Below are 12,217 nucleotides of genomic sequence, written 5' to 3'. Positions count from 1 at the left end.
TTTACATTTAAGTTCTGACCTGTAACATTTCTGTGACACACGTCTTAACATAAAGCTGTCACAGTAACACAAAGGCAGAGGCAGCACAAGTTTACACAGAGCGATTAAATACACATCTTGCTCTGCCTTACTACAATCTCTAGAATATAATTCTCAGGTCCTTTGCTTAAAGCAAGTAAAATCAGTTTGAATCGGGTGAATCACAATGAATAAGCTGATTCCGAATTGTTGAGGAGACTCCTTTCATGTCGCATCAGTGTATCAAAAGGATCTTTTACTCTCACTGTGCACGGCTAAAAATAACCCTTGTACAACTTCAGTAATAATCAGACCAGCTGTCTCCCTCCTCATACTTTATTCATCCATACCAACTGCATGGATGAATAAATGAGTCCCAATGCCTTGAGGCTATTTGCACAGGAGCTATATCACCTGGGGACCTCTTGTAATTTGTAATAATTATGGAGGTTCTCTGTGATCTTAATTTCATGCATCTTATCTGCTGTACTTCACCAAACACAGAGGTTATGTGATAACGTGATAAAGATCTTGTTTCTGTTGTCAGATTACAGAACAAGTAAGAAATTGATTGTGGCTCATAGTGCTGAATAGCAGTCAGGCTATACTGACTGCTATTCAGCACTATGAGCCACAATCAATTTCTTACTTGTTTTGTAGTGATGACAAAGAAGGTCAGGAGCAACAAAAGGTTGTCATATTCAAGCCACAAAGCATCTGTTACTTGATCTTAATGAGCTATAAATGTGTATTTATGCTCGATACTCTAGCGGAAAGTGGTGTTGATGTTACGCAGAGCCTTGACATCATATTCGCCTGTATATTCAAGTGAAATACAGACTTCACTTATCCTGTGTGAATGTGCCACACAAAACGGACGTGTTTTTCTAAATCACATCATTAATACCAGTCCCAATGCGAATAGGGCTTTGGTATTCTTTCCATAAATTTCCTGTCATCTCTAAATAAAGCCGTAAAGTACCACATAAGTCATCTATGTCTGAATGACCAAAGGCCATTACTTTAACACAGTGTTTCCCAAATGGTGTGCCGTGAGGCAATTCTATTTGGTTACTATTATAGATTATTATTGCAATATATAACAACTAATGACTGACTTTTTATTTTCTATATCAGTATTTTGTACAGTATTTTCCCTTCCAGGGAACCAAAAATAACGTGTACAGAGTGATTAGATAACATGTAGTATAGAGACTATTTTGCAGAGATATAAATACGAGTGTGTCTTGAGGTTTTGGCCTTCCCTTTGGTGTGGCTTGGCCACAAAAAGTTTGCTTTTACAACTTGAAATACTTCATGTCAGAAAAGGGTTTTAGTTTGCCTGTATTTTTATCCTCTTAACTTTATTTTGAGAAAAGATTGTATTAGTGGTACCTGCACAGATGCGTGTTAGTGTCTGGATAACCATCCACTTGTGCTCAAAGGAGCTGGTCGATGTCTCCAGAATGGTCAGAAAAATCTCCCGGAAAAACACCTGAGGATGGTGGATGAAAGGAGATAAAATGTCAGTGTCACTACATAACATCAATGTTGAACTAAAAGTTTTAAAAATCTAATAAGTAAACTGAAAACTTTAATGCCAGACAAACTAACTCAGCACAGGTGACAGTACAGCTGATACTGTTCATCTGCGTCCTGTACCTCAATCTGCATCTTCAGGTGGACCTTGAAGTGGGACAGCAAGGTTAGGAAGATGGCCAGTGACAGCTCAAAGACCTCAGGCACAGACGAGACGCCATTTTTGGACAGCGCCACACACAGATACTGTTTGATGGCGTTGACGAACATCTCATGAGTGCGAAACACTGGCCCGGCGCCCTGCAGCACGGAGAGTAGCAGCTGCAGGGAGACAATCTTGGATCGCAATTCATGGGACCTGCAGGGGAGAGAAGTTGTACAGTATGTGCATCAGTTACACTGTACAGCTTAAAGCAACATTATGTAGAAATTGGCATCTTGTATGTGGAAGTAAACATAACGCTGTGATCCTCCCCTCTAAGTGTAGTTACATAGTGCAGAAACAAGTAATGGGGGGGCGGAGTGGCTGAGACAGAGACACCGTTCACCCTGTTACAAGACACTGTACCGTCAACATGATTCACAAGCTGTTATTTTAAGGAAAAAAGTTACATAATGTCGCTTTAAGGTTTAAAGATAAGAAAATAGACATCTATAGAGGCATATCTGGGACATCCTGAATGGAAATTGTCCCAACAATCAAAAGTGGTCCAGTTTACTCTGATTTGAGGCAAACCAAGATACTTGGGTATAAAGGTGTTTCATCATGGTATTTATTTAATGTAGGCCAGACTGACTTCTTTGTGAGCTTCTTCCGGGCTCAGTTTACTCTGGCCTATTCACAATGACTGGTTCAGGGTCTAATGTTACAGTAACTAGAGATGACAGAGCCACACCAGGATGGAAAAGGGCAAGTTAACCTCTGGAGACTGAGATGAAACACTAAGAGTAAAGCCAAAGACTTTATTGTGGAAAACTGTTGCTTGACAAAAAAAAGGTGCACAGAGCATGAGTGTTGATGATTTAAGATGCATGTTCTGTATTACCATACAGGTAATCATCATACATAATGATTCCAGATAAGGATGCCAGGATGTTACAGGAAACTTTTAAAAAATATCTTCATGTTTTGATGTAAAAAGACCAACCAAAAGGCCAACTGAGATATGGTCAGACTTCTAAGGAGTGGTTATGAAAGTTATCATGTATTTAGAGGTAGGGATTGTCACAAAACAAAACAAAACAAAACAAAAAAACACTCACTTTGGGTCTGGTGGTCCATCAGCGAGGGGCTTCATGGAGAGTTTGCACAGAGAGCGGAACACCAGAAAGGCGTCTTTCTGCAGGATGTGAGAGAAACGGGCGGCACTGTGGGGTCCCTGCAAGGCCTCAGCATCCTGAGACAGATGAAGAAAGGCAGTCGAATCAAAAAAAGGCAAAGCAACAGCTCTGATTTGTCCTTTCTGTGTTGGGACACGTCCATATTGACTGAGGTTTGTGGCAGAGCTCCAGATGTGTCCTAAATGCCTGAGGCTGGAGTTTAAAATCGATCTTCCCTAAGAAGTTCTCATTATATTCTGATAGCAGCAATGCATGTCACTACTTACTACTTCTCCATCATGTTTAAAAATAAACAGAGTTAGCATTCTCTCTAACCATTACAAATCTTCAATTTGCCTTGGCTGTGCATGAGTGTAACTGATGAGAGGAACTAACAGTGCTGATGATCGGTTTTGCTTGATAAGAATCAAATAAGTAGAATGCTGTAACTATAAATAAATATATATATATATATATATATATATATATATATATATATATATATATATATATATATATATATATATATATATATATATACATATATATATACACACACATATATACACACACATATATACACACACACACTATGTTTACTTAATTCTTTTGTGCAGAAGCATTCTACTTATTTGATAAGTTTAGTAGTTGGGCTGCCTGCAAACGTACACAAAAAAAAGTACACACACATACAAATGTTTACAACATAAAAATACATATATAAATAAAAAAATATAAAAATATTGAATCAAAGCCCCTAAAGTTTAGTCTGAAACTTAAATGGTGATTATCGTAGCAGCTGTGGATAAACATTGTCCATACAGGGTGCCTTACCTATGGCTAACTATTTTTGCATGACACAGTCACACCAGGACACTGAGGTAAAAAAAAATTGTGCACGTTTATTATTTTAATCATCCACAAGTACTTTAGAATTAACTTTATCCATTTTGTAGCAGTTCAAATGTTATTTCCACCCTGTTTCACTCAGCCAAGCAGGAGAGGCTGCAGTCCCCTCTGCACACGACCAGGCATGGGATGATATAAAGATTTCATGTCACCATTATCCTGGCCAAAATAATTGCTAATCACGACATTATCCCAATAATCATCAAAAATGCTCAAGGCACTAAAAAAATACTGGAATCACTTTACCTTACATTTTCTTAAGACACAAATATTTCAGCTTTGTGGGGGGTGTGCTCGGCACAATGCAGACTTCACCTTGTTGCACTCCAGAATAAATCAGGAAATCAATAAAGGACTCTACTTTATCAAGCTAGATAGCTTTTTAAAGTCACTTGTCAGGATATTCCTGAGCGGTTTTAATTGTGATCTGTGATAAAAGCTTACATTGCCCCTACACACAAATGATAAGAAGAAGAAGAAGAAGAAGATTAACACTGCTCACCAGCATATCAGTTGAGGAAACAGAAGAGCGGTCCTCTATGATGCCGTTCATCTGCTGACCCTCTGTTCTGACTCTGGGCGGGGGCACCTCTGTCTGCTCAGTGACATGGTGAGCTGGGTGCTCTCCTCCTGAAGGAGAAGCCAGATAGGCATTTTCAGGTCACAACCAAGAAGAAAAAAACATCGTCACCGACAACTGTACTGATATTTATCAGAACAAAAACAGACAGAAGACATAAAGACAAGCAGGTACTGACCTGTTTCACTGTGCATCTGTGTTGGCTGATGCTCTCCCTCCTCTCCTTCAGTCACCTCTGACTCTGCTGAATTTGGACTGCTCATTGCTTTGTCCCCTTCCTCTGCTGGCTGAGCTGCTGTAGGAGGTGTCTCCGCACCTTCGTCTTCAAAGACTGAATCTAATGTAAACAAATACAGTATGAAGAGTCATGAAGATTCAAAGAAGCTTCATAATCCACTTCAGACTTTCCCAAAACAGAAAAACTAATTATTTTCTAAACATTTTCATGCTTCAATTGAACTGGATTTTAAAATTTCCTCTGAGAGTTGGAGGCCTGGGTTGACACATACCTCTTGACGGTGTAACAGGTTCTGCACCTCCATTAACTGGTGCATTGTCACCCTCAGGTTCACCATTAATTGATGGTGTGTCTTCTGCTTGGTCTGACGGTTGGGGCATGGAGCTGGTGGTGTTGGTTGTAGTGAGGTCCGGAGAGCTGGCTGCTGGGGACGGGGAACTCTGGGGCTCCGGAGTGGGCGTGCGGTCAGAGCGGGGGGAGCCGGACCTCAAATTACCTGGGACTGGGGACGGGTTCTGCTGGGGAAGGCGCAGCCGGTCCTTCTCCTGCTCCTGAGCCTCCAGAGCCTGAGGAGAAGAGGAGTCTTTGTTATACAAGGTTATGTGGCTGTTTTGAAAGAACATTGGAAATAAATTGTTCTTAAATTGCAGATTGTTCATATCTTAAATTCTGACTCTGATTCACATCAAAAAACAGTGATGAGGTTTTGATTGGTTAATTGTTGTGACTGGCTGCTGCCGCTGCCGTCTCAAATGAGACAGGCCGTGACTTCAGCTGTGATCAGGTGGACGTGACATGACGTCCACCACGTGACGTGGCTATATGGGCATTGCTTTGCTTTGCTCTGCTCTGATTATGGCCATGGTTGTAGCAATGGCTACATTAAACTTTTTTTAAAACTTTCCTATTCTAGGTGCTGCAGTGAGAAGCTGGTTATAAACAATGCCATCCACTGCCACAGTCAGAGCTTGGCCTTCATGTTCTTGCATTTGTGCAGCCAAGAAATCTTTTTGTTTTGCTTCTATTCATGCAAAATACTGCTTGACAGAAATTCCATAGTTTGATCGCTTTAATTACTACTTCAAATGAGCTGAAATTCCTTTTGGGTTATTCAATTTAATGAGTGCAGAGGAGAGGGCAGTAAATTATCAATGGTTTGCCAAAAAGTGATGTCAGATAGATGTAACAATGTCAAAGGGAACTAACAGCCTGGTTCTCCATGCGTGTGAAGATAACGTTGAGCATCTGTGTGAGCGTGGCCTTCGCGGTGGTCTGGTTGATGAGGTTGCGGCTGGCCAGGTAGATGTTGTAGCAGGTCCTGACTGTAAGGAGCACTGTGCCCTCGTGGATCTCTATGTGCGGGGAGGTGACAGTCGTCAGCAGGGCCTGGACAGAGAGAGAGAGAGAGAGAGAGAGAGAGAGAGAGAGAGAGGAGGAAGTCAAGAGTTATCACACAACACATGTTCAGAAGACGCTGCTGCTGCACCTGCTGAATCACCATTCCACTTCCCTTCTTATGTTGCACGTTAAAGCCGCAAATGTTTGGTTCACATTCTTCTCTACGGTGAAGAATTCAGCTGTTTGGGGTCTATTTTGATGTTACTCAAAAGATGAGTTTCAATTTAAAGAAAATCGTTTGACAAATGTCCACATGACTGATTCATTTACATATTATTTTGTATTCAGGCGGGCCACTGACATTCAGGTCTCCTTCAGTGGTGAATGCAATGCAAACAGTTAAGTCATTAATCTGTCCTATAAATCTTTTGTCAACAGTGATAAATGTGTGCCACTTATAGCAGAGACTTTGGCCTCCCCAACAACCAGGATGTGTATTTCATTCACTGAGACGGAAAGTGTACGCTGCAGTCATGAGTCATACCTACTGTACAAACACAAGGCAGCTTAACAAGCCAAGAGAAGTGACCAGGAAATGTGAGAGAACGTCATAGAAATTAGGATGTATTAAACAGATAAAGCTTACATAAAGTTCATTTCTGAAGTCCAAATAACAGGAATGGGTTTTAGTTTTCTGGTCTTTAGATTCATTATGGTGCAACAAATTAAGGATGTCAGACTAAAAAGCCTTTTAAATCCATTTTTAAAAACATGCTCCTACAAGAAATTCATTGGTTGGACCAATCAGCCACAATCACAGAACTGGTTAGTGAACAAAAGTGGCTTTGTAACAACATGTTATTTTAAGCTGGAAGTGTCTGCATGATCAGAGAGATCAAATATTAAATGATGAGCATAAGTGTCTGACAGCGTGATGAAGACATATGGCAAACATACAGAATGGCAAATCCGGCATGTAATTGTATTTAAATTTTCCACATAATATAACTTTTCTAACTTCTTCACTCAAGAACAGATGCATCATGCACAAACTGATTTTCTCCACTACTGTGAACCGTGACTGAAAGGACTACAGTGTGTCAGTCCTCAGTGTTTGGCCTGATTGGGTCTTAGATAAACAACAACACTGACAGCTGGAGGATCTGAAGGCTGCCAGACGTATGGAGAGGTCCTGGGTGTACCTTAATGATCTGTAGCTGCACTCCCTCGTCCGTCTGTGGGCCCTGGAAGCAGTTGCAGATGGTTTCTACCAGCCGGTCGATCAGCCTCTTGCCAGGGGTTCTACTGTCCGGGGCGTTGCCTGTGATGTGGCCATACGCGATCAGTTTCTGTCAGGGAGAAACAGTGCACAGGTTAGAGCAGCACAGGCAGAGTAGTTTTGGGTCTTTATGTTATCAAAGAGCCATGTTGTGGGGTGAAATGCACAGAATTCACTGCACGTGTGTTTCAGCATTTGTGTTGATGTGTGCTAGTTTAGGGTTTATTTCAATGGCATTTGTTTGTTTTTTTTTTTGCTAAATTATGAGAATGTGTGAATGTGAGACAGAAATTCAAGATTAATTTTTGTGTGTCCACAAGTATTAAGGGTTTATGTGATCAAGATTAAGCATTTTTGCAAAAGAGCAAAGAGGCAGTTTAGCAATTTAGTAGTGCACTTCTATAAAGTTGGGGACTAGAAATTCATTAATAAAAAGAATTGTCAAAAATTGAAGCTGCAGAGTCTGAGATATACTGACTTTTAGACTGGGTCCTGTACTACATTGCGAGTTCATGCTCAGGATATGTTTCCGTTTACTGGCTTTACTAACCCTAACAGCAGCAATCACGGTAAGCAGTCACACAAAGCTGGTTATCAACTCAATAAGTTAAACCAGGTTTTCCATATTCAGTCATGAGCGCGTTCACATGAAGGGGAGGTGTTTGCAGCATCTGACCAATCGCAAACATGGAAGTCTACTGGCAGCAGAGCGGAAGCAATATATTTGACAAATTGAAGAAGAAATTAAACACATAATCCAGGCTAAAAACACACAGCCAAGTACAGGAAGGACACGTGATTTAAAAATCGACAGTTTGAATGCATAAATTGAACAGGCTTATAATATCGCTCCCCCATCAGTGTCAGTGGACTACGAAACTTCACCCAACTTTCCAACAGGGGTGAGTAGGGGTGAGCAGATAATGACTGAATTTTCATTTTTGGGTGAATTTTAATGTATTACAACCAATGTGACAACAAATGGGTGGCTACTAAGGGTTTAAAGGATGGAGTGTGTGCCTATGTATGCATGGTGAGGAATATGGGGCCATTGGTCTAAGTGCACATGAGACGTGTGAAACAGGTGGAGCAAGATTTCCACCCCTCCACCACCAGTGGGTAATACAGGAAAATGAATACCTGCTGTGAAAAAGTCAAAGAGTCGTAAAGAAGAAAGATCTTGAGCTTACTGTGTTCTTGTGTCCAGTGTGTGTGTGTGTGAGATTGTGTATGTGATTGTGTGTGTGTGTGTGTGTGTGTGTGTGTCAGTGAGCATTAACCTGCAGACAGTCCAAAGAGGTGCTAACTATCCGGGGGGACTTTGACTGACAGGCCAACTCGAAGGGCAGCACATATTTGTCTGCCTCGATGTAGTTGGCTCTGGGTGGGACCACTGTACCATCCCTGCAGGGTGAGAGCAGAGCAAACAGCTGTGTGAACTGGAAATGCCTCAATGACAGCAGCCAACACAACACACACTGTTGGCTCATATATGGGGGAAAAAAACCACTAAAGGTCCCATTGAAACTTAATGGTACCTCCTGTAGATGATGTGAATAGATAAAAGTGCAGTGTAAAACATTTTACTGTACATTTATATCTCAGCAGAGCATTTAGCTTTACGTTTACCTTAAAGCATAATGGCACACTGTCGGGATAACAGCTTGCCTATAGCCGCAGATATATTACCTGAAGCCTGTTTGAAGGGCTGCTGATATACTCCAAAGAAGCAGTTATAAAAGCGGCAAATCACCTTAGTCACAAATCACAGTGAGCAGCAGGGGTGTACCGCAGACTGCTTCAGGGCAGACTTTACCTCAGCTTCTTGCTTCATGTCAAAGAGAAAAGGATATCCACCACTGTGGAGAGAAGGTATGTGCATAAAAATACTTACTTTTGTTTTTCAAGCTCTGCCTTGATTTCATCTGTGGAGGGAGACACAGGAGATGAAATGTTACTGAGGTCTGAACTGTGATTGTTTCAGCTCACAGCAGTGTTTCATTTGACTTTAGATCTGAGGGTTACAGGGCCAATCACAAAAATCTGCAGTACAACCTGTTGTTTGTTTCTTTGCATCCTTGAACAGGATTTAATCTGACACTGCTCCTTTTATTGTTAATCACATTCAACTGAACAGCCTCCTCTAAATCTTTGGTCTTTGTTTTAATCCCCATATAAACATTCCCCTCCGCTCTGCTCCCTACGCTCTTCCCTAAAATCAATTTCCATTTCTTCACATTTTTTTTTTTTTAAATCACACATTGATCTGTCCAAAGCTGTATACATACTACACACTACACAGCTAACCAGCTTTGCGGCCTTGGCTACACCGAGAGTAATGATGTGCATTCCGCCAGATGTGACCAACCAAATCGATTAGATTCACACACAATGTGGTAGTGAACACTGCTAAACTCAGCGCTCACAAACTCTCCACATCACAGGGCGACAGAGGAAATAAGCTTGAGCAATATTCACTCGAAATGTCACAATCAGTCTTACACCAAATAGATTTTACATAACTATGCCTGTGTGACATGTCAGTTCATATAATAAACATGTGAGCTTTCTCCATTGTGTATAAATTAGTGCTGGACCAAAATGTATAAATGTATTAATAATAAGTTCATTTTTTTATTTGCCAGGCTGATTCAAAACAGCCATTAACAACTCATCTTTCTTTCCACTGCAAGTCTAATTAATCATGGATGCAACAGATGAGAAGGGCTGCAGTCCGCTGCGTAACAGAACAGAGAAACATGGAATTTGTGGCATTGGGAAAGAGGAGATGCTCATGATGCTTAAAATGGTATGAGAATGGGAAACACACAAAATAGCCTTCATTAGAAGAGTGAGAAGTCAGAAAGGAGTGTTGTGTTCTAACTGCTATCATGAATAATGAGAGAGTGTCACTGGCTGTCGGGGACACAGGAGCAGACAAAGCGGCTCAAACGCACCGACCTGTTTGTCAACCTCTCACTGACATTTAGTTCTTTGTATTCAATCCTGTGCCCTCAAAACTGTACCCTTCAGATGAGCCACAACTTCCTGTTTGCCCATTTCTCAAATCACCTGCATTAAAAGGTGGACTACGTAGTTTTGGGTAAGAAATTTAATTAAAAGGTGAATTATTTTCAATGAATTATTTTATGCTGAATCAAACTAAATAAAACGACTGTCTTCTTTTTCATGACTGAATAAACAAACTGGCCTTAAAGGACATCACAATTTCACACAGTTTTACTTTGTTTATATTTGGCGGACCCTGCCACTTTTCTAGCGTCAAACAGTGTTCTGGGGAGCTGAAAACAGCTTCTTTATTCAGTTAGTAAAAGATACATACTTGAGCTTGTATTATTACTTCATTTATATTGTTTCTGAGTTTGAATTTCTTCTCCAAAACTACATAGTGCCCCTTTAAGACTGAGAGGCACCATCCAAAAAAAAAACAAAAAACAGCCTCAAATAACATCTAAATGTGTCTGATTAATACCAATACACTGTCAGACAATCACAATCCTTAAAAGGCTTTGTACCAACAACATATTGTGCACTCATATTTCAGTTGTCACAACAACAATGTGGACGTGGGTGCACACACATAGACAGGGCAGTTTGAGCTGAAATATAAACAGCAATGCAACAATTACGTGGACAGCCTGGTGTGTGTGTGTGTGTGTGTGTGTGTGTAACACTATCCGTGATTGTGTTGAATGGAAAAGCACGGGCGTCAGAGTATCCTGGAGTTAGATAGCCTGTGTGTCTGGGTGCAGAGCAGGACTGGGCTGTCTGGCTGAGTGACAGTGCTACGTACAACACAGGGATTGGTCTGTTTAGCTAGCTAACCTAGCCATAACTAGCTACCGACAGCTACATATTAGCTTGTTTACCTGCCGGTGTTGACAGTGATGGTGTGGTGGAGGCAGGACGTTAGCATTGTAGAATATGAAGAAGGTGTAAAAGTGACGCCCACACACATTAGCTAACGCAACCTGTTAACGTCAACGGACAGCTGAACAGACGAAGGCCATTGAGATGCTAACGCTAACGTTAGCTAACTGGGTAGCTTCCCCCTGTCTCTAACCAGCCAGGCACGACCGATATGTTTCACTGAAGCACGACATTAAAGACAGGGCTCGGCAAACTAATACACAAAACAAACCCACTCACCAAGCGCCACCTGACAGGCTTTGCGCAGCTGGCTGTGCTGGCTCCTCTTCACCTCCTTATCCGACAGGATTTTCTCCAGCGCCCGAGACAGAAACATGCTCTTCGTTTTACTGTTTTCTGCCTTTGAAAGCGAGTGCTGCTGCTGCTGTGGAGGCCGCTGTTGTTGTTGCTGCATCTCTCGGTCTTGTTGACGCTCCTCTCTCAGGCCGTCATCGTCGGCCTGGTCCTGCGAATGAGCAGGTGACAAGGAAAGCTAACGAAAGCCAGGCTATCGGTGTCAGTCCAGTGGAGTTGCTACCTCAGCTCAGCGCCGCCATGCTGCTTACACGTCACGTCACGTGATTCTCAGCTGTCTGGGTTTTGACTACGGCACCCTGAGCGGCAGGTAACCTCCCACACGGGGTCAAATAGTGGCAGCGGTCTATACATAGTCTAAGGCAGACGTTATTAAACTTGTCCGAATTAATATATTGTAAAGGTGGTCTGAGGTCCGTTTCACCCCTGCTTATGTTAAGGGAGTGGTTTCGGCGTTTTCACCGCTGTAACAAATCAAGCGCTCCCAAGGAAAATAAACCGTTTCCTGAAACGTCCTGCAGATGGCGCTAAAACACCACAATCATATAAACCTGTTCAGTTTATGTTTATGTATGAACCACACTTTACAACGTTTACATTCACAGCTGTTTCTACACATGACAGACACCAAGAAAATGAAGGTTGCTACATATTAGTTTATTTTATCCAGCTCCTCCAATCAGCAATTACAGGTGTACATTAATTTATTCATACATCTCCAGTTGAATCTTAAAACATTTTCATTAAATGT

The 12,217-nt window shown here is 41.5% G+C and overlaps 1 protein-coding gene across 1 annotated transcript in view; it reads right to left on the bottom strand.

The window, feature by feature from the left end:
- arfgef2 (ADP-ribosylation factor guanine nucleotide-exchange factor 2 (brefeldin A-inhibited)) overlaps positions 1-11,698 on the bottom strand; it is a 28,901-nt gene extending 17,203 nt beyond the window's left edge. The window contains exons 1-11 of the mRNA XM_073469810.1: positions 11,392-11,698; positions 9,116-9,146; positions 8,502-8,625; positions 7,145-7,291; positions 5,811-5,990; positions 4,876-5,170; positions 4,545-4,703; positions 4,289-4,416; positions 2,821-2,954; positions 1,681-1,915; positions 1,414-1,513 (exon numbers count right to left, since the gene is read on the bottom strand). Coding sequence (XP_073325911.1) covers positions 1,414-1,513; positions 1,681-1,915; positions 2,821-2,954; positions 4,289-4,416; positions 4,545-4,703; positions 4,876-5,170; positions 5,811-5,990; positions 7,145-7,291; positions 8,502-8,625; positions 9,116-9,146; positions 11,392-11,566 — 1,708 coding nt within the window. The 5' untranslated portion in view covers positions 11,567-11,698. The remainder of the gene's footprint in view (positions 1-1,413; positions 1,514-1,680; positions 1,916-2,820; positions 2,955-4,288; positions 4,417-4,544; positions 4,704-4,875; positions 5,171-5,810; positions 5,991-7,144; positions 7,292-8,501; positions 8,626-9,115; positions 9,147-11,391) is intronic.
- Positions 11,699-12,217: the final 519 nt, after the last annotated feature.

This window comes from Pagrus major, chromosome 7, assembly GCF_040436345.1.
Source record: "Pagrus major chromosome 7, Pma_NU_1.0".
Classification (NCBI taxonomy): domain Eukaryota; kingdom Metazoa; phylum Chordata; class Actinopteri; order Spariformes; family Sparidae; genus Pagrus; species Pagrus major.
This window is presented reverse-complemented; position numbering and strand designations above follow the sequence as displayed.